The 27,102-nt window shown below is 38.8% G+C and overlaps 2 protein-coding genes and 1 long non-coding RNA gene across 3 annotated transcripts in view; 1 reads left to right on the plus strand and 2 right to left on the minus strand.

Annotated features, from left to right (window-relative positions):
- LOC148733136 (E3 ubiquitin-protein ligase UBR4-like) overlaps positions 1-16,765 on the minus strand; it is a 41,086-nt gene extending 24,321 nt beyond the window's left edge. The window contains 23 exon segments of the mRNA XM_088756487.1: positions 128-334; positions 647-845; positions 1,292-1,434; positions 1,696-1,922; positions 2,373-2,492; positions 4,327-4,419; positions 4,908-5,171; positions 5,582-5,812; positions 6,666-6,886; positions 6,971-7,211; positions 7,913-8,170; positions 8,588-8,760; positions 8,993-9,140; positions 9,858-10,101; positions 10,749-10,927; positions 11,337-11,482; positions 11,852-12,021; positions 13,248-13,448; positions 13,961-14,202; positions 14,626-14,729; positions 16,010-16,031; positions 16,033-16,108; positions 16,668-16,765. Coding sequence (XP_088612613.1) covers positions 128-334; positions 647-845; positions 1,292-1,434; positions 1,696-1,922; positions 2,373-2,492; positions 4,327-4,419; positions 4,908-5,171; positions 5,582-5,812; positions 6,666-6,886; positions 6,971-7,211; positions 7,913-8,170; positions 8,588-8,760; positions 8,993-9,140; positions 9,858-10,101; positions 10,749-10,927; positions 11,337-11,482; positions 11,852-12,021; positions 13,248-13,448; positions 13,961-14,202; positions 14,626-14,729; positions 16,010-16,031; positions 16,033-16,108; positions 16,668-16,765 — 4,007 coding nt within the window.
- Positions 2,816-3,968, plus strand: LOC148733137 (uncharacterized). The gene is made up of 2 exons (XR_016000558.1): positions 2,816-3,378; positions 3,769-3,968. It is a non-coding gene; the product is annotated as an uncharacterized LOC148733137 (long non-coding RNA).
- Positions 16,766-20,154: 3,389 nt separating the features above from the next.
- LOC148733138 (laminin subunit beta-3-like) lies at positions 20,155-25,441 on the minus strand. The gene is made up of 4 exons (XM_088756515.1): positions 24,991-25,441; positions 24,062-24,155; positions 21,658-21,807; positions 20,155-20,502 (listed from the first exon to the last, which is right to left on the minus strand). Exons 1-3 carry the CDS (start codon positions 25,132-25,134, stop codon positions 21,734-21,736), a joined length of 312 nt encoding a protein of 103 aa, XP_088612641.1. The 5' UTR covers positions 25,135-25,441; the 3' UTR covers positions 20,155-20,502; positions 21,658-21,733.
- Positions 25,442-27,102: the final 1,661 nt, after the last annotated feature.

Consider the following 27,102-nt stretch of genomic DNA (forward strand, 5'->3'; position numbering starts at 1 on the left):
ATCAAGGATGAGCCAAGAATAAAAAAATTAAAATAAAACTACAAAGTTCTTCAAGTATCAGAAACCTTAGATTTGCAGAGGATAAGACTGACAAAGAAGAGATAATCTTAGATTTGTTTAGGCATACCATTTCTCCAGCCAGTCAATGATGGCAGCACAGAGTGTAAGATGCCCTGCTCCATCCCCTGCACTGGCCAGAACAGCAGCTGTGTTCATGAGGTCACCAAATTTGGATCCAATGTTACTCCACTCTCCAGGGACATCTGGCAGGAGCTCATTTCCCAGTGGAATTAAGCATCTCAATAAGCAATGGCTTACTTCTTCACCAACAGGGCTGCAAAAAATAGCATCACACCATTTCATTTCAAACCATAAACCACCAAAACACTTTGAATCATCTGTGATCTACATCACATGAACAGTGTACATCTACATGTAGGATATCTCAACCTCCCACCATTCTAAAGTTCATAAAGTTTATCATGAAAGGTTAATTCCTGTTAAACCTTTTTAGCTGAAGTTGCAGAATTAGGCAGTATCTCCTCAACAGAATAATACATTTACATGTAATCAATGCATTAAATCATCATCTTACATTCTAAGCTTTACCTCACTCTGCATTTAAGGGCCCCTTGGGCTACTATACCTTGACTCCTTGACAATATATGTAGCAAATGTCTGTAAAAGCAGTCTGTTGTCTGCCATCTTTCCAGTGTTCTCTTTGTCTTCTTCAACTCCTAAGATGATCCTTCTCAGCCATGCCTCAATGTTTGCATGGTCTATGTGGCAAAGTTCAGAGAAACTGGAACATAATGAGTGCATACTGGAGTTTACGGGTTTCTCAGCTGTGAAAAAAAATTAAACATAAACATTTCTACATCATGCAAAACTAGTTCTCAACTGAACAACAACCACCATGCTAAACTCAACAAAATTTACCAAGTTGCAGGAAGCGAACTGCCAGTTTTAATGTCCTGTTGACATATCCAAGAGATAGGCGCTAAGGTAAAAAAATTGTCTTCGTTTTGGGACTAGTAGGCTGAGTCTCTGTTTATATCCATTATTGTCGTGAAATAATTATATTATTTTTCCCCATGCTAACAATGGCCACTCGCGCGAAAAAAACATTTCTAGCGAAGCGATTTGCTGACACTATCAGCGTGCACTATCAGGATTTTGAGCATGCTTGCATATACTGAATTTAATTGTGCGGCTCTGCTAGCTATGTTCTAAAATGTATTAGGATAATTTGATACAATCTGAGTAATCAAGATCCATTGAACTTGAATACCTGCCAAGAATGTCACTGGAAGACATGAGTGCTTAGGTAGTCGCATACACCCAATCTTTAGGACACTGGAATAGGCCTGCAATGCCTCCATTCCCTCACTGTCATCATTTTTCTGATTTGTGGCACCAAACAGCAAACAAAGTCTAACAAACAAGAAACAGGTTAAAAATAAAACTGATAGCATATGCATTTTCTCCAACATCAGACCTTTTGTATCGTGTAGTGCTGTCTGGGAGAAGGCTTTATTCAAAAGACTGCATTTTGGAAACTAATGCTCACTCATTACTTATTTTACTCTTTACATGTACACACTTAATTAAACATTCTGAACAGGGTTAAATTTCCAAGAATAAGAACATCTGCAGCTTTGCTTCACTATATAGTTACAGTCTAAAACTCCTTACCCAGCAAATTTCTGATACAATGAAATCAAGTCAATGAGCACAGGCAGTAACTCGTTGGCATTTTCCACGACAAGCGTTAAATCAGGATCTTCATCACAGTTTCCAAAGAGAGAATTAAGAGCCACATGAGTTTTTCCAATGACAGCATCAAGAGTGCATAGGTTCAGTAGTCCTGGTAGCTTAGAAGGCGTGTCTACTTGGACAAGTTCAGTGTGAAGTTTCAACATCTACACAGTCAAATAACAAACAAATCACCATTGTAAGATAATTGCATCAGGAAATACGAAGCCCAGGATTATTGTAAAAGGGAAGAGGGCACTGAGATCGACATAATGTTACATGGATAACATCAAACCTTGAGTTTCCCATTGTGACTTACAGTAGAACCCTGCTAACTCAATTTCCCAAGGGAAAGAAAAAAATGGTTAGAGCTAGTGAAAGTTTGTATTAGCTGATAGTAAATGACTGAAAATTGGGTCAAGGGAAATCCCATCTTGTTTGAGTTACTTGGGGGTTCGAGTTAACTGAGTTCAAGTTAGCAGGGTTCCAGTGTATAAAATTTTCAAAAATTTTTAACTATGTAATCATTTTATTTTTGCAATCCCACATATTACCCATGTTTATGCACATTTAGTAACCCACAATAAGTTTATGAAAATTAATGTCATGATCACTACCTCTAACAAGAACTGTTTTGCCATCATAACACTGTGGTGGAGATCACCACTCAAACTTGTAACGTCATCAATCAATTTCTTAGAGTCTTCATTGGACACTCCTTGATCAACAAGACTATTCTGTAGAGTGAAACAAGATTATTACCATAACTGAACTAAAATTTTACAACCGCCTGTGCTTGATATCCCTGATCCTAGCAATGCCAAGGACATTCGTCAAAAGGACAAATGAATCAAATGTATGGCCTACCTTGCCGATAGGTATACAATCATACAATTCAGTTCAGTTGGTAGAGTGTGTGTTAATGTAATCAGAAGGTCTGGGATTTAAATTTTCATAGGGAACTCAGCTGTTTTCTCCATCCCATATCATGAAAACCATCTGATATCCTTTTTGATTTGACTGTCAAGCTTAAAATTTGTACATACAGGAACCCCTCAATCTTTGGGTAATTGTGAAGAAGAGCTCCCCAAAAAACCTGTCGGCCGACTGTCGGCCGACTGTCGGCCGACAGTTGACCGACAGGCGGCCGACAGTCTACCGACAGGTTAAGAAAAAAGAAAAATTGTGTAAAAAACGAACAGTTAACGTGACATAACAATCCGTAATGGTGATGTATGACTCGACAGACTTCACCTACTTACCGATCGACGGCAAAGTTGGTAGTATGTAAAGAAACGTTTCTTCCAAAATGTTATCAGATGCGTATAGGATATATCACTTGCGTAATTTACAACACACCAGACAATCTAAGAATCGCATAGGAAGATAATTTAATCGAAAACTCGGCCAAAAACTCTGAAAACCATAAGCTACGTATCAATACAAACACTTTCGTTCCAATCGCCCAACAATGCAACGCGGCCTCTTATGGTATGTTAAGTATGTATGTATGTATTTGTTGCTAGCATCGTAATCTATCTTGCAGGTTTGGGATGAATTGCTATTTCCAATTTCAAGTTTAATAAATGATACAACTGTGAATCTTTTTACTCGTTATGTTAAGTAATAAAATACTATACGTAACAATTCGATAATTAGACTTGGATGCGTGATGCGATAATTGATTTAGGAGCGCGCCGCTAATCTAATGTTGAACAATACACATGTTGGTTCTGTCTCTGTCGGTTCAAGACTTTTTTTTATTTGGTGGCTCCTAAAGGAGCCGTTTGTTTGTAAAACTAAGTAAACTTAGTTTGGTGGGCAGAACTCTGCGATGGCTTCGAGCAAGTTGTCAAACGGATCACCAGGGTAGCATTTCCGCCAGTTGAACTCGTCGAGGTAGCATGGAAGTTTGCTGTTCACTGTCCCGTTCATTGCCTTCAGCTTTCTCTTGATTTGACTCCATACACCTTCTATCGTGTTTGAGTGGGCGCCTGTGTACGGCAAACTTAGAATCCCTAACATTGTGTGATCGTTTCACGGACAAGCTACCGACAAGGTACCGACAGGTTACCGACACATTACCAACAGTCGGCCGACTGTCGGCCGACTGGCGGCCGACAGGTAGCCTATATTTCAGGCAAAACCTGTCGGCCGACAGACGACCAACTGTCGGCCGACTGTCGGCCGACAGTCGGCCGACAGACGACCAACTGTCGGCCGACAGTCGGCCGACAGTCGGCCGACAGTTGGTCGTCTGTCGGCCGACTGTCGGCCGACAGGTTTTTTGGGGAGCTCTTCTTCACAATTACCAATCTTTGATTAATGAAAAAGAAAGCAAAGCACATCATAAACACTGCTTCATTGATATTTGACTTCATTGATATTTTATTTTTGATACACAAAGTCAAAACCACTTTCACTCATCTTCACATCCATTCTCATTTACAGCAGCTACATGTAGGAGGGGGGGTCAAAGTTGCAACATCCTGAGGGGTCCAACAGGTCAATAATAGAGTTGTATACCTAGTAGTTTGCAAAATTAATGTACACCTCACTGACATACTGTACCTTAAGTGTTTCACAGAAGGTAGCATCTGGACTTGAAGTGCCAAGTTTTGACACAAACTTCAGACCACACAAAAGTTTAGCTAGGTCAGGGTCCTGTGGAAAAGGAAAAATGAGTTAAATAGTTGCTGCTTCTAGTTTCTATAAGGCTGCTCATTACAGGCCTCACTTGGTTTAATACTGAATAAGCATTGTAAGGAAAAGTTAATGTAGCACGGAAAGCCATAAAAATCTTGAACAAAAGCTCATCTTTCAAACCGGCAGTCTAACTCCCACAGGGATCAACGAATGCTTTTCATTCCACTAATTTATTCTTGTTTTTCTCGTTGCCATGTTCCCATCAATAACATAGCTCCACTTTCTGCCTTTAAAAGCACACACAACCCACAATTCCTCTATTCGCTCCAACGAAGGGCTAACGCTCCAAACATCAGCTTTTGTAATCGTTACGATGGCCAATTTACCATTTCAACTTTGTTGATATATCCAAATTATAAGGAAAAGTTACACATTGATTTCTTCTGAGAGTTACAAGGTTGAGTGGATGTACAGATGTACATGTACATGCACATGACTGTACTTACTGTTACTTGAAGACGCTGTCTCTCAAGATCTTGAAAAAGGTTCTGAAAAAAATCAGCTGATGGTGGTAGACTGTCTAGTATGCGCCATGCAAGGTTAAAGCTGTGCTTCACAACTGCACCATCAATTGGCCCTGAATGATGACCATCCCCCACATTGCTCTTTAGTTCTGGCTGAGATCCCACCATCAGGAAATTGATCATTGCTGAATAAAAATCCTTGTACTTTTGACCCTCTCCAGACAAACTTAGAAGTGTAGAGCTGGCCTGAAATTTTCAAACCAACCAAAATAATGCAATCATATTAGTCATAGAAAATATACTCAAAAAATTAATACCATCACAATGGCAGCAATCCAGGTTTAGGGTTATGTCTTGCACACTTTCTGCCCTTATTGGCAGAGCTTATTCCAATTTTATTGCTACAAGGCAACTAGTTTTGCCACCCCTTCTGGATGAGATGTTGGTCACCACATGTATGCTCAATAAAATCTAATCAAGTATTGTGACAGTTGGCCAAAACCCATTTACTCTGCAGGGTGGACAGGGGAGAGTTGAGTGTCACACCCAAGAACACTACATGATGACTCATTCAAGGTGCAATTGCCAGTCTGTTCATTCTGAGATCAACCTGTGCCACTGCTAAATAGGGGAATAACAAATGGTCAGAAATTTACCTCTTTGTCCATATCATCCCCTGCAAGTACAGATCTTATCTCATAAAATCTGGGTGTTAAACTGTGAGACTTGGGTAACTTGTGCTCATCAGCCAGTAGATGGACTTTCAAAGAGTCTTCTTCAGAATTATTAGCAGCATAATACAAAGGTTCAAAGGGATCTGAACAGCCTTGGTCCTCCATAAACCTTGAGCTGGCTGAAGCAGAGCTTTGAAACAGGTTATGCTGCACCTAATGTGAAAAATAATGCAATGCAAATGACTACATGTACAGGTAATATTTATTTGTACACTGTAACGTTGGTTACTATTATGTTACTGTACCACATGGCTACTTGGACTGTACTTCTCTTGGGTGTCAAAAAATCAAAAAATGTTATGGTAGATATCAAAGACAATTATTGCAGCTATAATGGCTTTTCTTTGCACGAAATTATATTTGAATCTTAAACAACTGAAAAATGACACAAACCAAGGCCCTGGGACTTACCACTGTTGTCATACCAATATTCAGTTTTAATAAAATCACAGTCAATACACATAACCTTCACTAAATATTGTAAGAGAACATTGTAACAAGGTATTGAGACCAAACTGTTACTGGCATATTGTTGTCTCTTTGTGCCAGGAATCTTCTATTACTGTTCTCTTGAATGTCAGCTTTTTTTCATTTACATGTCTTGAAAATTGAGGTTAATCCGCTACATGTAACTAGACATACTTCATAAATTAATTGCTAAAACAAATCATGATGCAGTGTACAGGCAATACATTTCAACTTTAACCCTTAAACTCCCAGAAGTGATTAACATGAAACTTCTCCCTATCATGTCTACACATTACCCATCAAACAGGTAATGAGAAGTTGTTATCCTGATCTTACACCAAATTCTCATAACTACTTAAAAAGGAAATCATGTGTAGCAGCCAGAGGGGAGAATTAACAATCAGATCTTGGGAGTTAAAGGGTCAAATAAATAAATATATAAATAGACTTAAATGGCTATCTCAATTACTGGTGGATCCAGTAGTATATAGTGTGGGCCAGTTTTGGAGCAAACAAGCTGTACGATTATCATGTTTACCTGTTTAAAGAGATCTTCTGGTGGTGCCGACAAATGATGGAGAAAGTAATCCAACAACAACAAGAGGCGGCCCATTGCAAGGGGAGGGGAATGCAATATTGACAATGAGTTGGCAATTGTTATCAGCACCCTGACACAATACGTGGTAAGTGATTTACGCTGTTTCAGAGAGAAGTTGTGGAAAATAAACAGGAGAAGCTGAAGATGCTCCACATTGAGATCTGAAAGAAAAAATGAATTATTCACATTACTGTGACTAATGCAAAGTAGTTAAATAAGCAGTATAAAACTCTAACACACTGTACCTGGAATGGTAGGTAGATTTAAATCCTCACTTGTGAGACAGTAATCTTTAAGAGTGTCAATCAATCTTTTCCAAACTGTAATACATTCTTCAATATCCATCCCTGTGCTAGAAATGTGCAAAGCCTTCTGCTGTCGAGCCAGTAACACCCTAGCAAGGATTCCCAGACAACGTTGGCTTACTTTTAATGGCCATGGTCCATCAACTAATGGTGCCAAGCCCAGGTGACTGAGGAAAACATCCTGATAAAAAGGAACATGTCACTAAAAGTAAACATGTGAAATTTGCATTGACCTTGATAAGCAAAAACTGCAATCTGAGACTAAAAATAGTTTACAAGCACTGTTGGCCACTTTTAAAGCCTTATCCAAAGTCAAGTTTATAAAATTGATACTCTCTTACGATTATACCCTTTCCCAACTAACTTTTGGCTTCTGTGGTACAAAGACAAATTGAGCTTAGTATTCCACATGTTCTTTATCAGTCCTTTGCGGATACAAATATCAGTTATTAATCATTAACATGAACTCAACAAGAAATAAATAACAGAAAATTCCCAATACTTTTGTTGACATTTGGCCCTTTTTCAGAGCCGGCAAAGGGAAGGATTGTGGATTGTGCATATTTTCTATAAACTAAGCTGTGAAACAAAAAAGGAAGCTGAAAGAAGCCCAACATTTTTAGCAACCGATTCAAGAGGTTTGCAACAATTTCTACACCTTCTGTTGACTTGAGTTGAAGGGCAAACCTGTTCTGCCAAACTGCACAGGACAGTGCCAGTTCCATTGATTTTAAAATAATCATGCAACCTTGTATGACTGGCAATAAAGCAAATCAATTGGTTGTTTTCAGTAACAAGCCCTTGAACTATGTGACTCATAATACCTGGAAAGTGTAATATGTCAAACATATTAAATAAGGTTTGGCCTTCGTTTCAACTAACCTGTTGATGTTGTGTCAGCAAGTCTGATACAAGAAGCAAGTGCACAGCCTGATCAACAGCACTGCAAAGCTTGTCCATGTCAACATAACTTGGCATGCTGATCACAGCAAGTTGATCCAGATCCTTGACAACTCCCACAAGCCCAATGATGTGTGTCTCAGTGAATGAACGGCTGATGCACTCTGACATTTCTGGTATTGGGTTGCTCAGTAAATGTTTGGATAAGAACTGGAGGGTGCATGCTGCCAGGTAGATGTACTAACAAGAAAACAGCTCAAGTTCAAGTACAAATTCTTGTGTCAACAAGTCTCAATTACAGCTGTAAGTATACCCTACAATATGTTAAGTAAAACCTATAAACGTACTTGTATACTGTACAAAAGTCATGCAGTTTGTGACCGTCTTTTGCAGTGGGATCAAAAGAACCTAGAACTGTACATACACATTTTGCAGTTATGTTGCTATTGTTGTCAAGTGTTACCCTACCAATGACCTAACCAGTGTTCACTGAGGCCTAGTATGAGGGAAGGGTCCTTGTTGCACAGACATCCTTGTCAGGGGTAGTTTCCTGAGAGAGAGCTAGCTGGAAACAGCAAAAGCCCCTGGTTACCATGGGCACCAACCCTACATTTAGGCAACAATTCTAGAGAATTGTCTGTATTATATTACAAGTACCTCCTCAGGTGCCATCTGGAAAGACCGTCCAGAGGGTGTGGTCTCTGTCCCACTGTCTCCCACGTCTCCACTTTCTGATTTCTTTCTTGTTGGGGGCTGTGGGCTGGCAGTTGTAACTGTTGTTGTTGATGACAATGTGTCTTGAAACCACTGACCAAGTAATGATTCTTCATCTAAATCACAGATTGAACAATTAATACTTAAGAAATTTTCTCAGAGGAAAGTGACAGAGTGAAGGGGTACACAAAATAATGCTCAAAGTGACTTTTGATGCAACATCTACTTCTCCCTCAGTCTGTTTCGCACCTTGTTCAACCATGTTATTGGTATTAAAACATAACTATCAGAGACCACATTGAGTTCTCTACTTGCCACCCAAACTAAAACTTCCCAAATAAACAGTACCTTCACTGCTCCCATCAGAGTAAGAGATGTATTCACTGTCTCCTTCGTCTGATGATGTAGCTGGAGATTTTGAGCTGTCTGATTTGGCTGAGCTGGGTCGTGACGATGTTTGACCAGCTGACACTGTTGGAGTGATCATGGCAGTAGCCTGTTGATATTTAACAGTCCAGATGTAAGGGTAACAACATAAAAAAAAAAATACACTGATCAGAACTTAAAACAAAAAAAAATTTGAATAATTTTGTAATGAACATTAAAAAAGGACCTTGATTATGAAATTGCCTTCGTTCTAATTTAAAGGAGCTGGAGTTCTGTTTTGTCTCATTATTGAGTTTACACCCTTATTTTCGTATGAAAATTATTGTTCACAGTTTGAATCCTTGATGTAGCTAGTTGTTCCCGTTTGAACCGGTTTACAATTATACCCTTATTAGAGAACACCCCCTAAATATCAAAGAGTTGGAGTTACGAGATCAAAGGAGTTGGATCAGAGTTTTTACAAAAGTTTCACCAGTTTGAATTACACAACATTGGAGTTCCTCTACACCTTTAAGACAGGATCAGATTAAGTTGCAGTCAATTGTATTTAGTTTCGTTTTCCTTTTGATTTTGCTTCTTTTGTAATTAGTCTTAGCACTTTTGTTTATCTTGTACACTATAATTCCCCCCTTTTAGTTTTTGCCACATGTGAATAAAACATAAAGGTCATGAGAATAGAGAAAATGATCAGCAATAAATTTTAAAAAGCTCCTGATTGTCAAACAAATTCTCCTTGTCAACATCTTAGGAAATGTATGAGAACAGTATGGAGAATATGACTGTCAATGATAGGGTGTAAAGGGTACAATAGATTGGTCTACATTACCATTTTGTACAAAGTAGAAAACTGTGCAAACAAGTAATTCAACAGAGGTAGTTCATCCATCAGTTTCTTCACTCTCTTCCAAGCAGAACAACGTGAGTTGACAGAGAAGTCAGACCCAATAGTAGAATGTTTATCTTCAATGTCCGTCAGTAATCCTTCCACCTGCAGCTCTTCCAAAAGAGAAGACAGGAGAGTGATTGCACGTGAGGCAAGCACAACCACCAGTGTGTTCACTCCTTGTAACCTGTATAGCAAATGAACAAAATAATAATGATGAGTTGCAACTGAAGGCTTGAAAAACATTTACCTCTCTTTATACTTTGCTGACCCAAATTGAATTTGTAAATTGTGGCGACTGATGTGTCAATTAGTCAGCATAACCAATGTTAAGTAGAACGAAAAAGTAATGTAATAATTTGTGCTACAATCAATTTGAAGCTTCAAGATTCCCCCCACCCCCCTACTCTGGGCAACCCCTGAGGCTTTGATTTGTTTACATTCCTTCCCCCCAGGACAAAAGTTGTGTTCAAATGCCCTGTCAAATTTTCATGTAAAAAGCAAAATCATTGACTGTGACTTTCTACAAATTAATTGACCAAGCTTTAAAACCTAGACCTCTTCTTCTGAGCCACTCTCCTGCAGAAGTGAACAACTTACCTGAAATATCTCCATAAAATTATTTATCAATTGTATTCCGCTGGAAAGACTTGAAACTTCAATTCAAATTCCCTACCCCAGCCAGGTAAGGTTCAAATTCTCCCCTCTCCCCTAGCACAGACGATGGTAAATTCCCGTGGGGTTTGGCTGGGGTGGGGGAGGGAGGGGGGGGGGAATTAGGGGTCAGTTTTCATATCAACATAATCATGATTATAATTTCAAATCTACACCTACCATTTGAATTTAGAAGCAGCACTCTCCTTGGATGTACAGTCTTCATCTGTAAGTCCCAACACGGGAAGTAGACTTTGAATAATCCTGTGTGCTGCTAACATGTGAACATTCTGCAATACTTGACCACCAGCTCGTGACGAGGATTGTATTACTCCACAGATCACATCAAACACATTGATCTACAAAATATACTGTACAAAAACTAACTTTATTACTAACATCCCTCGCAGCTCCCAAGGGCAAGATGAAGCGAATCCAGTGTTCTGATTGACCATTGTGAGTTTGTTGTGCTACAAACACGGCTGGCTTTCTTTCTCAGCTGTCAGAGTAAACAAGTCATTCTTAACTCTTAATAAAGCAAAATCTTTTTGCAATTTAATAAATACTTTAAATATTAATCAAGCTTGTTTGGTCAAGATGGCTGTATATTAGCCTTCATCTCAGTCCATAAAAATGCATAAAAATAACTCAGGCAATATCCAGCCATCTTGACCTCACGTTTGGTTAATAATGAATATAAATTATACATCTGATCTCTATTATGGCTGTAAACTGTACTACAATGTATAAACACCCAATGGCACTTACACTATTTTCTAAAATGCTTTGGGCACATTTTTCAAGGCTTTCTTCTTCACCAGACATTTTACTGACAGATTTTGCTCCTGAAGCTTTTGACAAGGAAGACCTTCCAAGACTTTTTACTGAGAGTGGTCGACTTAATCCTGTTGTTCCTATGAAAATTAAAAGTATACTAACATAAGAGGCAATGTACATGTAAATCACTGTGTGCATTGTGATGCCTATTGTCTAGGCACAAATTCTATGTTCTGATTGGCTGCCTAAAAGGGAAAGATGGGGCTTGAGATTGCCCTCTTTGTTCCTGCAATAAAATGTTTCAACCCTGCATAGAGTTCCCAGCTTCTGCACAACTTACTTTTCAAAAGGAAAAAGTTTTCCAGCAGTCTTGAAAACAATGGAGGCCTAAATTAGAGCAACCATACTTCGTACAAATTTTTTTAGTTTTGATGCTGTTCTTGTGTCTCCCCCCCCCCCCCCCCACTTACATGCATTAGGATGTATGTTACAGTAACAGGTGTTACCTGCAGCTCCTACTATGTTGAAGTTTCCTGTAGCAATTGTGAGAGCCACATCCAAGCATCCTAATGCCAGCTGACAGACTTTCTCCACTCTGGTTGCTGAGAGGGGTTCCAATATTGGGATGGAAATTATGCTGGACACAACCAAAAGCTCAGAGGAAAGTCCCTGAATACTGCAACAAGAACTTTACAAATTCATTTTGTGCATATCAAAAAAAAAAAAAAGCAATGATTAGTGAATACCATCATCATAGTCTTTATTAAAACAGGAAAAGTTTACAGTTATGGGCCTGCGGGGACCTGTATCTAATCAATTAAAACTACATGTAACTATTTTAGAAACAATTAACTTGAAACTTAAAATTCCAAGTACTTGAAAGACATCTACGTGACTGTACAAGCAGAAGTCCAAATAATGATATGAAAATAAGTCAAATGAATAAAAAATACCACAGGTATTACAATATCATTTCAACCACGTGAGGGTAATTTAAAGTGGTTTGAAACACTTGCCCTACCCAGGGAAGGACACAATGACAGAGCACTTGTATATGGAATCGACTTTAACCCATAAAAATTACTGTACTTGCAATGCATGCAAAATTACAGCTCACTATTTCACTGCCAAACATAGGTTACCATCTGGACCCAGTTCTGGGACCATCTGGGACCATCTTAACCCAGAGTTGGGTTAAGATAACCCAAAGTTAGATTAAACAACAACAAACATATGAAACATATGTGTGAACTGCGGTTATGAGACGTATATGAGAACGATCCTTCGCAGTAAAGCACTATTTGAGCAATAGTGAAAATCAGGCCTGTACGGGATTCGAACCACTGACCTCTGCGATACTAGTGCAGCGCTCTACCAATTGAGCTAACAAGCCAACTGAGAGCAGGCCATCAAATTAATTCGATATAAACCCGTAGATGATAAATCAAACAACAACAAACATATGAAACATATGTGTGAACTGCGGTTATGAGACGTATATGAGAACGATCCTTCGCAGTAAAGCACTATTTGAGCAATAGTGAAAATCAGACCTGAAAAAAATTTCAGGCCTGTACGGGATTCGAACTCATATACGTCTCATAACCGCAGTTCACACATATGTTTCATATGTTTGTTGTTGTTTGATTTATCATCTACGGGTTTATATCGAATTAATTTGATGGCCTGCTCTCAGTTGGCTTGTTAGCTCAATTGGTAGAGTGCTGCACTAGTATCGCAGAGGTCAGTGGTTCGAATCCCGTACAGGCCTGAAATTTTTTTTTTTTTTTTAGGTCTGATTTTCACTATTGCTCAAATAGTGCTTTACTGCGAAGGATCATTCTCATATACGCCAAAGTTAGATTGTTTGCAACTTTGAGCACTGTAAGTTCAAAAACACACCTTGAGGATGTCAAACTAATCAAAGTTGCTGATGATTCTGGTTTGAATACAATCTTTGAAAATTCAGGCAAGGAGAGACACAGATCCAATAGAATTCTTCCACCTCCTAGCTGTCTCAGAGCTGCCACATTGCAGTTGGAAAAGAAGCTCTTGACATCAGTACCACTTGCATCAGAGGACAAACTCTTCTCATTTTCTGTCCTGCACAAACAATGGAACATAATAGACATGTCCTGTATAATGTAGATTGATTTTCTAAAACACCACAATGCACTCTTCATTAATTTTTAATTGGCACAATAATCATCAAAGAAGAAGCCAGAGTGGCTCACTAAATTTTCAGCCAGAGGAGTATCAAACCAGTTTCATTTCCTCTTACTGGTCAGCTTAGCTTGATACACTGTACAGTGGTGTTGTACCTCACAAAATTCCAAGTATCTTCTGCTCACTGTAAGATCTAAAAGCTGTACATATACCTACCGCTGTCAACAGCAGGTTACATCCAATGCATTTCATATTAGTCAGTGGCTATCTTTGGGACTCCAATCTCAATATTAATGATGCATGCTCTAGACAAAAGGTTACTTTACTGGTAATGCCTTACAAGCTAACCACCACAAATTGCATTTAATTTTATTATTCACATCCCCTGTTACAAGTATCAAATTGATTAATCTAAGAACTTGAAATAGTTGGAAAGTACTGCAGAATACCTGCTTTTGTCTTTGATGAAGCTTGGATGACCCTCTCCAGTCTCAGTAAATGCTGTTTGAAGCCTTTGAAAAAAGTCTTCACCCTGACTAAGGCATGTATCCTTCTGTATTTCTGCTGCACTGCCAGTAGCCTTCAACACATTAGCTGACTTCAAGATTGCCGTAAAAGTGACAATTTCTGTTCTCTTTAGACAACCATGTCCTTTGCAAAGTCCTTCAATGATGGATACTAAATAATGTTTCTACATAATGATAGAAAAAATGTATTTGGAGTGTCAATCACATGACACAGTGTTCATATTGCTACCTTGGTAAAAATTAATGTTCAGGTTTAAGGAAAAAAGATGTTTGGATACACTAACTTGCAACTTTAATATCACACTTTAAAAAGTTTTGATTACAGTACCAGTAAAAGGTTTGTACATAAGATCAAAATGATGAATATTCCATGATATAGCTACTCTTAGGGGAAAGCAGACATTTCAAACTCTTATCTGATTTGCAAAGCAAGTGTCTTGAATTTTTTCTTAACCCTTTGCCTTAGCCAAGTTCCACATCAAAATGACTTGTTTACAGTGCATATATTTATTTTGCTCTCTCCCATTAAAATCACAATGTCATTTACAATATTTGAAGAAAGTCTTTCTCATCTAGTTTAACTATACCTTCACAAAGGGTTGATTTGATTCTCTTTTTCTCTCCAATTCCAAAAGAGAAAATTTCAGGAGTACTTTACATGCTTTGATGATTATTTGCAAGTTGGCACCACCTGTCGCATTCATAACAAATATAAATTATTACAATGCATGTATCAAGATTATGGAAAAAACAAAATGCTTCTATTTCATTTTCTATTTGAAGACAATGATACTTTAACGAGTGTAACTGTTTGAAATAAATTATTGATGAAAGCTATAAATAGACATGCATACATTAATTGCTTAGGGAAAGGGTTCAAAAAAGTAATACTTAGCTGCTCAACTTACTGACATTAAACTTTCCTTAGAAAAATACAATTCACCTCAGACAAGAAGGAAGTTATCAGCAACAAGAATAATGGAAAGTGAAATTCTTGGCTATGCACCAGGTCCGAGATACATTTTTGTAATACAGGGTCATGAGGCTAAATACTTATCAAGAGGCAGGGTGTACAAAAAAATTGGTTATGCATGTAGAGGGCCTCAGACTAAGAGGCGTTAAGTATAATACTTAACATCTATACTCTGTAGAGTACAAATAATGCCCAATACAAGTACAAATACCTCATTTTATTATATGGCTGTGTCTCACAAGGACTGGGAACTACCGAATTCACGAATTTGATTGGCTGAAATCAATATTGCAAGCGGTCTAGATTTTCCCATCTAGACCGGCATCTAGACCGGTCTAGAAAAAAAAGGTACAAAGAATATAAAAAATTGGTATATAAGACACAGCCATATAATAAACATCTTATTAACTGAGCTAGGTTGGTCTGTATGGGAGAATCTTGACCTCGGTCGCTGGTACAGACCAAATGCAGTGAGGTCTGTACTAGTGACCTCGGTCAAGATTCTCCCATACAGATCTCCCACTCGGTTAATAAGAACTAAGTATTTGCACTCCACAGAACCTGTTAGACAGGTTTCCTTGCATCACGCAAGCAACAAATTGGCTTGAAGTTACAAAAATGCACCAATTCCATTCCGCTTCACATACTTCTATCATGCAGTCCCCAAAAATTAATATCAGTGAAATTTGGCAGCACTGAAATAACATTTTGGAATGTTGGATGATAAATAAATGCATTTTGTTGCATCGCATCACTGAGTATTTTTACTTGTTATTTGTATTTTGACTTGCTCTAAGGGCTTGTCAAAATTATAGCACAACTTGTAAAAATACTCAACAATACGACACAACGAAATGTCTAATAAGACATATATATTCTACACTTTGATGATGAATTACTTAAAAGTACAACTCCAGTACAAAGCTTATCAATCCAAACTTGATGAAAAAAAATACTACATACAGTAAGTTGAAAGGAAAAGAATTCACTATACTTACACTGTGTAACATTTAATCCAATAATTATAATGTGCAGACAGTGCCACAAAAGAATGAAAAAAGCCTTCACGATCATCATCTCCAAGAATTATATTTTCGCTACAAATGAAAAAATGATAAAAGAAATAAATTTCCAAGCAAAGAAGAGGGTGTACGAAATATTTCATAACATCAAAAACATAGAGTTTCCTCATCACCTACTACATAAAATCTAACAAACATATAAATTACAAATTCTGTACTGCTGCTGATGTCAATGAAGAGTATTTTTTCCATACACGTCCTAAGAAAGTTAGGCAGATTCTAAACCTTATTTGCAGAGTAAGTTTACATTGTGCGTCAAAAACAATAAACAATAAATTTCAATTGAGATAATTATTATCCCTGCAAGTCAATATTATCGAAAATTTAGCTGGGTGCAAGACGGCTCGTTCGCTCGCATGAAAAGAGCTGGAAATAAAAGATTTTAAAACCTGTAATTATCACGCGAGGGCAGTGTACTGCTTACGACTCAACAGATATTTTATCATCACCTGAATGTAGCTATTTCGAGTATCAGTTTCGACCTCAAAGAAGATTGCCTGATCTTTTCTCGGAGAGACTTACCTAATAAGGGCTATTATTAAATAACTGTAAGACAAACAGTAAATAAACTTACCTTTTAGCAATCGCACTGCACAAAGGAGCTATGTGCGACTTTGAAACCGAGGAACTTATAGCGTGAAGGTGTTCAACACCTTCCTGTAACACAGCCATTTTGGCTGGTAATTCCTTCCCATGGTACACTGCGCCGATTTCGTTACCAGTCCCTGGCGATTTTTGGATAATCGTGAATATTCTAATTTGGGACCACTGAAACTTGGAATGCCGAACTATACGGCTTGGCATCATATGCGGATCAACAAATAATCCACCAACCGAAGAAATGATTCGTTTAGATATATTTGACAACAGCTTTCCTGTAAATGGGAAATTTCCGAGGCTGAAGCGCTCAAAAGCGATATTCAACAGAATGCGTTGAGCGTTTGGATACAATAATAGAGATGAAAGCGTTCGTCAAGTCGTCAATTGATCCTCGTAAATAAAAGTTTGACACTTCATTGGCTCATCATCAGATAAGTGCGACGATGTTATTTTTTTATCTTCGATAATTGCTAGGTTTCCCTTACCAATCACCTCTCCTGAGTTGTCATCGTCTTATATAGAACCCGAGGGTCGTTTAATTTTTTCTTTGATTTGTGTGTCGCGACTACGTCGCCGAACTTTGCAAGTCCGCTCCATGCACCTTTCTTCTTGCGCGGGATTAATGCGGGCAGTCCCGAGCGGGCGAGATGGGCCCATCCTGCCCACTCAGGTAGCCAATCAAAACACAGGATTCGCATCATCTTGCCTGTGCGCGCTGCCAGCTATATAATAAGTGAAAACAGTTAGCCCAGGCATTCGTTGATGTTATAACCTGCTCTTCAACTAACCTCAAATCCCTGAGTTCTCCTTTATTGAGGTTTCTTTGGAAGGTTCCGTATTAAGCGAGCGATTGATAAGGAAAGGACTTCACCTAGCACCAGCAGTACTGATTTACAGTCCGCGCACCTGTATTAAGCAGTCACAGGTCGCTTGGTGACCACGACCGCCCAAAAGAGCTGACCGCTCAAATAGAAGTGAAAACTACAGCGATTATAGGGGGAAAAATATTGGGACTTTGACAATCGACCGCTTAATAATGCAAGGTTAACGCTTAACACAGGTTCGACTGTACTGTATTCACCAAATCCTGAGTAGTTCCTTTAATCTCCTTTTTCAGTCTTATCAAATGAAGCTGATGATGGCTAAAGCTGTTGTTTACAGGAAAAGTGAGATTCATTTCATCCACAAATTCTTCATGTTTGTCACTCTTCAAGTGCTAGAATAACTAATTTCTCGGCCTGTGCAGTACAGGTTGCGTATCTTCGTAGCTTCAAGGTGCAATCTACTTTAATCCCAACCCACTCCAGTTCACCGTTATCTACTGCTATTCACTCTAATCTCTCCAACCCACTCCCGCTGGTTCTGATCGATAACCAATCCACTTTAATCCACCTCAATACTTTCCTTTCACCGCAACTCACTGCAATCAACTCCAATTCTCCTGATACATCTGGAACAACTAAAAAATTCTCACCAATCAATTCTCATCCACTTCAATTCATCCCAAACGACTCTAACTGCAGCCAATCAGCCCCTATCCACTCTAATTCCCCGTTCTCTTAATTAGCCCTAATCCAACCCAATCAACAATAACGCCTTGTCTGACCCGAATGTACTCCAATCCACCACAACGCTCCCCACTTCACAATAATCATCCCCAAACTAACAAAACCACCTCAATGCACTCCAGTCGAGCTCCATCTGAGTGAATTTTCATAAATAACCCTGGAAACGGTATTTCCTCTTTTGCCCAAAAGGAAGAAAGTGAGAAGTATAATGAACGTACATAAATATCAAAACAAAACGAAACAAAGCAAAACCGAAAAAGACCACGCATTTTCAACCCTTTATTTATAATCACGTGTCGGTTCTCGCGCGAGAAGCCCGATTACAGTCACGTTTGACTTACTAATGCTTTGCGCATGTCTCATTAAAGGCAAAAACTTTGACTAGGTAAAACAACGACTTAATAAATCAGTAAACATTATATTAACAACGCTCAAGGTGCCAGTCAAGTCACTCAAACAGGAACTCTGGTCAGGATTTTCCGACGTCAAGTTAATGCATCATCCTTAAAGAAAACAAAAACCAAAAAATAATAGGAGAGTGAAGTACTAATGAATTCACGGTAAGTAATACACAGAAAGTACATCTGTATACAAAGAACATTTTAGCTATAAGTTAGGATACGTAATGATGGCTGTTTTCATAATTTTATCAAAATAACCGTGTTGCTTTTTTCACCAAAACCAGTTGAAAAGACCGTTCTGCTGCACTGGTAATTATTTTTGTCTTCAGAAACACAAACGAGTATCAGTGTTCCTCGTCATTCGCTGAGCTGGATTCCACGTCCTTCATATTGTTGTGCGACCAAGCATCACAAGTGAGTACTTGAGGACTGAAAAGTAAAATACCGCTCAACAAAGTAAAACTTGGAGATTCAAAAACAAAACACATTAAAGAAACGGCTGAAGAACGACATTACAGTAAAGCAAAGGAGGAGCAAGGGAAGAAGTCTCACAGGCTTAAGTCATACATTTCCAAGTATCTACTTACACAAGTTTCAGAGAGCGTCCTTTTACGAGCCTTAAAGTCTGCACTTTAAGACTCGCAAAGGTCCCCATCTCAGAGAACCTTTTAGTGCGCATTAAATGAGTTCTAAAGTTCGCACGTAATGAGCCCTTAAAAAGATCCAATAGGTCTAAAAGAGAACACTTAAAGAGAGTCTTGAGGATCACACTTTAACAGTGTTACGGCAGTCACTTCATAGGGTTTGAAGAAGGGCTCTGCGTGGATTCATCAAGTACACCCCTTGACAAGCTTATAAGTGAGCATTCAAAAGAGTCTTAAGATGCGACGTTTTACCAAGTCAAAGAGTGATCACTTGAGCAAGTCTTAATAGCTGAACACTAAAATAAGTCTTAGAGTGGCCACCTTAAATTCAAAAGTGTTCACTCTACTGAACAAGTCTTGCAGTATTCACTTTAAGTATCAAGGTGAGCGCTTCATCAAATCTAAAGGAATCATGATGCACGTAAAGAACTCCGCTTCAGGTGCATATCTGGGAAAACTTAAAACTGAGCACTTCAAAATGTCTTGAGGTGCACAGTTTTACCGAACTCAAAGTGTGCACTTTGTCGAGTCTAAAAAGTGTACACTTGAGCAAGGTATGAGATGAGCACTTACAGAAAGTCTACAAGTGATCACCTCATTATTAACAGAATGAACCACAGCACGCGGTAACAAAAAGAAAAAACGTTTTGTCTTTTTAGACAGTTCCCAATGATCATTTAAATAGATCGCCATAGCCAAGCGACGGAAAATATTGGAGCACGACTCTCTCGCTTCACAGGTAAGCAGCCAAAGTTGTGCGCAAGATTAAAAAATTGAGACGGAAAGAAGAGGCGCACGACTCTGTTTCGTTTTTGGTGAACGGCTAACTTGTTAAGCGAATTTTACAATGATGGAGCCTATGGTCTTATTTCCAGTACATTTGAAGACAATTAACGAAAACATTAGTTTGCTCTTTCAAAACACAAAACGCCAACAGTGTCGTGATTTCGTATAGACTTTATAAGGATGGAGATAAAGAACCGTGCTATAGTTTCTGGAGCGTATGTATCCTTTGAGTAATTATAGCATACCTACACACCCTGCCTCACTGACGGAACTTATTTTCAAGAAAGGATGACGGCACATATCACAGGTCCTTCCCGTCACACGACTGTTGCAGAGACACTGACCAGAATCATTGTCACATTGAGTGCTGTGCACTGATGTCTTCACACCAGGTAAAAAACAAGCTCAGGCTGAAAGAAGTAAAAAAAAAAAAAAAAAATTAAAGATCTAAGAACTAGTCTCTGAAAGGCCTCGAAAGTTTTGGTTTCTCAAGTGTTTTCCTTTATTTTGAGAAATATGGGTCTCTTCTTTTGATATTAAAGAGAGATGAAAGGTAGCATTACAGATTTTCGTTAAGCCGCGCTTAAACATTGTAAAATGATTCTAGCCTACCATCTTCATCCTACGGATTTTAACCGAAGATGGCACCATGAAATACTCAGGAACATTTATTTTTTCGCTATGTTCAATTTACGTTCTCTGGGTAAAATCTTAATCTTTTGATCTATTATAGGTAACTTAAGGTGGCTAAACACAGTTTTTGCGCACGCTTTTGCTGATGCAATTCAGGCGCGCACAAGGATTGCAAAAAAACAAGCATGCTGTCCATAGATCGGTCATTTTATTTACACAACACGTATCTGCACTATCTGTGTTATTTTTTCTCTATGGTTGGCGCAGTGTATTGAGGGCTTTAATCTTTTATTACAAAGACATGTAAGATAAGTTAACGGTGCAAAGAACCCAGCAATTCTCAGCTTTTTCGTCGTTATCAAAAGAACCCAGTTAAATGCAGCGTATGCGTACTATGTAAAAAAATTGCGATCGAATGGAAAATTGCTTTCTCGGAAATATGCCTATTTCTTGAGAACCACTGATTAGAATTTCTTGAAATTTGGCACGAAAATACTTTAGGAAATAAGTAACTGGAGTATTGAAAAAAATTGATTTTTAACTCAGGAAATTCTAGATAATTGAGTGAACCTTTAACAAGGGATAATTAAAGATCTCTCTGTTAAACTGTTAGCAAAATGGTGTTAACTTGTGAGTATCGTTACAAGCTCGTTGCATGCAAATTATAAAGAAAATCTAATAACTAGATTTTCTACTAATAAACAAAGTGATTTCAAAGGCCTGTTTATATTTATTCGTGTCGCCATGGCAATGACACATACGTCAGCTTAACTCTAAAAAAAGCAAAGTTTGTGTTGTTAACTTGCTTGCTGCCAGTTTTGGTTACCGAGAGAGCAAGGGTGCTGGAGAAAATGGTGAAAGAAACACAGGTATCAAAAACTGTGTTCAGCCACCTGAAGTTGGCGCATACTACATATCACGAATTGCCATACTTTGGCAACCCTGAGCAGAGGTGAAGTTAAAATAGTCCGGCCTACACTGATCACAAGTGCGACCAATCACGTTAGGCTAGCAGGAACATTGTCCACTATTTCTGTCACACTGATCAGGATTATTGGATCCAGTTGTGCTACAGCTGCACGCTGCAGAAAAATGATGTAACCTTAAGGGCTTTTCGATTGAATGTCGTAAACCATGGGAAAATAAATCACAACGGCAAATCAGAGAGAGGAAAATATCATAAGAATTGTTCTGTTTTGCAGCTATCGTTTTCTAAACTAACCAGAGAGCAAACAGAAACAAAACCAAGGCAATCTTAGTCTCCTTCGAACAAGTTCTTTGGTCTCGTCACGTTTCACCCCCCACCACGTTGCACGGACGGGACCAAACAACGGCCGCGAAGGAGACTTATGCAATCTAGGATTATTTTGGACACTCAATTGATAATTACTCTATAAATATATCTGTCATTATCATTGTCATAAGCAGTATTGTTTACATTATTATTATCATTACTATAATGATCCTATAATCATCATCATCATTATTATCGTCACCATCTTTATAATAATGGTATTTAAACAGGGAGCTCTCTCACCTGTAGGTGATCTACAGAGAGGTCCTTTATTAAAACTATTATTATAATCGTTATGATAAATATTATGTAGTACAGCTGCGAATCAAATTATGACCATTTGAAAAGGTATTAGCGTTAGACGTTTATCAGTAGCATATCTGTGATATATTAAGGTTAAAGCAGTTTCAGTTTCCATTTTGAAGACTGATTTACTGACTCAATAAAATGGGCTTACAGTTTTTATTCATCTTCTTGTCGCGTCTACTTTACTAAAGAAACTGTGATTCGCTTCGACGAAGGGCTAACGCTCGAAACGTCAGCTTTTGTAATCGTTACGGTGGCCAATTTACCACTTCAGCTTTGTTGATATATTTAAATTATTTTGTTACTCCCACCGACGCAGCCCCAAACAGTTTCTTTCGAAACTATTAGCCTTTATCAATAAAATGGAGATCGCTGAGTAGCAGAATCAGGTACATGCTTACACACGAAAATCCTCTCTATCAGTCAGCCTGAGAAAACGTGGTGTTCTGGGGGAGTGCCTTTCAGCTATCACAAAATTCTTATCAGTCTAGAACACAATTGAATAAAGGGGGTAAGTTTCTAAAGAAACTGTGGTGCTGCGTCGGTGGGGGTAACAAGGTTATTTGTTACCCCCGGTACCCAATTATACCCCTGAGTGGAGAGAGGCATTGTGAGAGTAAAGGGGGTAAGTTTCTAAACAAACTGGGGTGCTGCGTCGGTGGGGGTAACAAGGTTATTTGTTACCCCCGGTACCCAATTATACCCCTGAGTGGAGAGAGGCATTGTGAGAGTAAAGGGGGTAAGTTTCTAAAGAAACTGTGGTGCTGCGTCGGTGGGGGTAACAAGGTTATTTGTTACCCCCGGTACCCAATTATACCCCTGAGTGGAGAGAGGCATTGTGAGAGTAAAGGGGGTAAGTTTCTAAAGAAACTGTGGTGCTGCGTCGGTGGGGGTAACAAGGTTATTTGTTACCCCCGGTACCCAATTATACCCCTGAGTGGAGAGAGGCATTGTGAGAGTAAAGGGGGTAAGTTTCTAAAGAAACTGTGGTGCTGCGTCGGTGGGGGTAACAAGGTTATTTGTTACCCCCGGTACCCAATTATACCCCTGAGTGGAGAGAGGCATTGTGAGAGTAAAGGGGGTAAGTTTCTAAAGAAACTGTGGTGCTGCGTCGGTGGGGGTAACAAGGTTATTTGTTACCCCCGGTACCCAATTATACCCCTGAGTGGAGAGAGGCATTGTGAGAGTAAAGGGGGTAAGTTTCTAAAGAAACTGTGGTGCTGCGTCGGTGGGGGTAACAAGGTTATTTGTTACCCCCGGTACCCAATTATACCCCTGAGTGGAGAGAGGCATTGTGAGAGTAAAGGGGGTAAGTTTCTAAAGAAACTGTGGTGCTGCGTCGGTGGGGGTAACAAGGTTATTTGTTACCCCCGGTACCCAATTATACCCCTGAGTGGAGAGAGGCATTGTGAGAGTAAAGGGGGTAAGTTTCTAAAGAAACTGTGGTGCTGCGTCGGTGGGGGTAACAAGGTTATTTGTTACCCCCGGTACCCAATTATACCCCTGAGTGGAGAGAGGCATTGTGAGAGTAAAGGGGGTAAGTTTCTAAAGAAACTGTGGTGCTGCGTCGGTGGGGGTAACAAAGTAATTTGGTTATATCAGCTAAGTTAAAATTGTAAATTGGCCACTGTAAAGAGTTAAAAAGCTAAAGCTTTTTAAACCAGAATTGCTTAACTTACACAAAACCATTTGAGTAACTCCTATTTCTAACGAATCAGTTAATGTAGAAGTCGTACCTAAACAACCCTGCTTTACACCAAAGAGGCCTGGACTGCACAGGTCACACTTCTTTCCAATCACCTTCGGTCTACATCTGCAGATTCCGTGTGTCTGATTAATATGAAGAGACGAAATATTGCCAAATATATAACAATTACTCTCCAAAGTGGAGGTAAATATTCTTATAATATAATAATAATAACTTTCATTTCTATAGCGCTCTTATCCTATGTTCAAGGCGCTTTGCAACACTGTACGGGGGACTTTATCAGACTGCCAGTGGCAGTTTACAATCAACAAAGACGAATTTTAACAGATGCCTCCTCCCCCCAATTCCCGGTAAACAGGCCAGACCACATCACAGTAATCTCGTGATGTGGGTTCTTTAACGTCCCCTGCCAAATTAAATTATCTAATTAATAGATGCAGGAGACGGGACCTACGGTTTATTCGTCCTTATCCGACTAGAATCCTTGACACTAAGTTACGCTTCACTGAAGAACTACCGACTAGAATCCTTGTGATGTGGTGAATCGTGATGTGGGTTCTTTAACGTCCCCTGCCTAATTAAATTATCTAATTAATAGATGCAGGAGACGGGACCTACGGTTTATTCGTCCTTATCCGACTCGAATCCTTGACACTAAGTTACGCTTCACTGAAGAACCACCTCACAAAGACCGTTTATTGGTGCAGAGATGTTGCCTTCAGATGGGTCCAGATACGAGGAGACTTTTAAATAAACATTTCTTCGATGAGAGCTAGGCCAAAAGTGACGAGGATCCTTATAGATAAAGGAGTGCTCCATAATAGATGTAACAATACGCGGATTACAAAAAGGCACTGGTAGGTCAAGGCAATTCTTTTTAAGATACATGATGCATGACCTATAGTTACCTGAAACACCTTCGTATTTACGATTTAGAGAGGGACTGTGTATACCTACCAAGTCACACTGAAGATCAGTCGAGCCGTCAATATCACAGTCACAAGGCGTACAACCAGAAGAGGTGTAATTGAAAGCGTTCTGTTCACATCTGTCACACATCTTTCCCGTAACATAAGGATGGCAGGAACACGAACCAGTCATGTTGTTACATTTGCTATTCACTGCACCAACAGTCGAACAGTTGCACGCTGAAAATTGACTCAAAATATGAGTGAAGGATCCCTTTTTTTTTTTTTCAATTTTTTGCTCAATGCTCTGGCTGGTATATAAACCTCGAGCCACCTTTGTAAGCAGTCCTATGAAAAAATAAAAACAGGCTAGACTAGTTCATGCTTGTTTTTCTACTTATGGTCCTAGTGGGCCACGCCTTATCCTCTCAGTATTAATTCTAAATGGCTCTCTATTTTGATTAGTTAAGTTTTATTCCCAAAAGCCTCTGTAAACTTTGTGGAGTTTGTTTGATCGCTCAACTTTGCTTCATTGTAGATTATAATCCGTTGAGGAAAGATGGATCAGTGTTTCTCGATAAATATAAAAAGTTTTCTTTTGGATTTTTTTTTTTTTTTTTTTTAATAAAACGAATTTGTCTGCCTTACCTTGACAACCGTGACCAGAAGTGAAGTTAAAATAGTTCGGTTTACACTGATCACATGTACGACCAATCACATTAGGTTTGCATGAACACTGTCCTCCATTTCTATTGCATTGATCGGGGTTGTTTGACCCCACAGAGCTACAGTTACATACTGAAAGAAAAGTTAGTAACTGGTTGTACGTTATATAATCATTTACCCAAGAAACTATCTCGTTCTTACTTGGTCAGCGACAACTACCAAATTAGATTTCAGAGAGCTTTACGGGATAGCCCTTTACATTCTTTGCGTGAGCTATACGGGATGTCTCTTTACATTCTTTGCGTGAGCTATACGGGATTTCCCTTTTACATTCTTTGCGTAAGCTATACGAGATACCCCTTTACATTCTTTGTGTGAACTATACGGGATGTCTCTTTACCTTCTCTGAGTGAGCTATACGGGATTTCCCTTTTACATTCTCTCGAAATAAAAGATTTTTCAAGGTAAATAAATCTTGGTGATATTTGAAGGCGAAGTAACTGATATTTTGATTATAATAAATTGTAATTGGGGCTTGTCACAAAAAACTATATAAATTTATGAATAAACTTTAAACCGTCACTTAACTGGAAGAGGGTGTGCAATCTGTTCCAGTTATTACATCTTTCACACAAACGGTTTTAGCCCAATGCTCACATATGAAAATTGGTTGTTCTCCTGGTAAGCCTTTGAGCCAGAAAACATTTCCAAAAAAACAAAAATTTTACTGACTTGTCTCAATTTGAACCGGATCAACTACTCATTAGAAAAGAAGTCGTACCCAAACAACCCTGCTGAACATCAAAGAAGCCCGCAACACACATATCACACTTTTTACCAATCACGTTTGGTTTACAGCTGCAGTTTCCGTAAACCTAAATAATGTGAAAAAAAGGAAAACACAAAAGTCATATTTTGAAATATGATTTTGCCTTTTTGTAGTGGAAAAACCATTGAAACAGTGGTCCCCAGGATAGAAAAAATGACAGTTTTGAAGGATCGATCAGAGAAGGTTAACGAGGAATAATAAACTGGAACTAGCAAGTTTAGCAAACATTTTTGAAGAAACGATACATGAAGTACGACCAAGATACTTTAAAATTCCAAATAAACGATTAAAAAAGAGATTGTAAATGGCCTACCAAGTCACATTGAAGATCAACTGAACCGTCATTGTTGCAAGTACAAGGCGCTCAGCCAGACGCAGTATAATTAAAAGCGTTCTGTTCACATCTGTCACACAACTTTCCCGTCACATAAAGATGACAGTTACACGATCCAGTTATGTTGTTACACTCATTATTCAGTGCATTCACAGGCGAGCAGTTGCAACCTGAAAGTCGATTCAAGACAGAGATTTAAGAGAATTGACAAAAATGCCACATTGCCTTGTCTTGTTTAGTAATGTGGTTGATTACAAAAGTCCCACGCCGCCCTCTCCACCGATGAGATGGCGTGGCAACCAATTTCAGAAAAAGCTCGCCCAGAAGTGTTC

This window comes from Stylophora pistillata, chromosome 4, assembly GCF_964205215.1.
Source record: "Stylophora pistillata chromosome 4, jaStyPist1.2, whole genome shotgun sequence".
In the NCBI taxonomy this organism is placed as follows: domain Eukaryota; kingdom Metazoa; phylum Cnidaria; class Anthozoa; order Scleractinia; family Pocilloporidae; genus Stylophora; species Stylophora pistillata.

Excerpts from the sequence above, each read along its gene's own strand:
- LOC148733138 (XM_088756515.1), bottom strand. The coding sequence starts at position 25,134 with ATGACTGGTTCGTGTTCCTGCCATCCTTATGTTACGGGAAAGATGTGT. Across the intron at positions 24,156-24,990 it reads CTGATCTTCAGTGTGACTTG|ACACACGGAATCTGCAGATG; the intron begins GTAGGTATACAC and ends CATATTAATCAG. Across the intron at positions 21,808-24,061 it reads TGTAAAGCAGGGTTGTTTAG|CGTGCAGCTGTAGCACAACT; the intron begins GTACGACTTCTA and ends ATTTTTCTGCAG.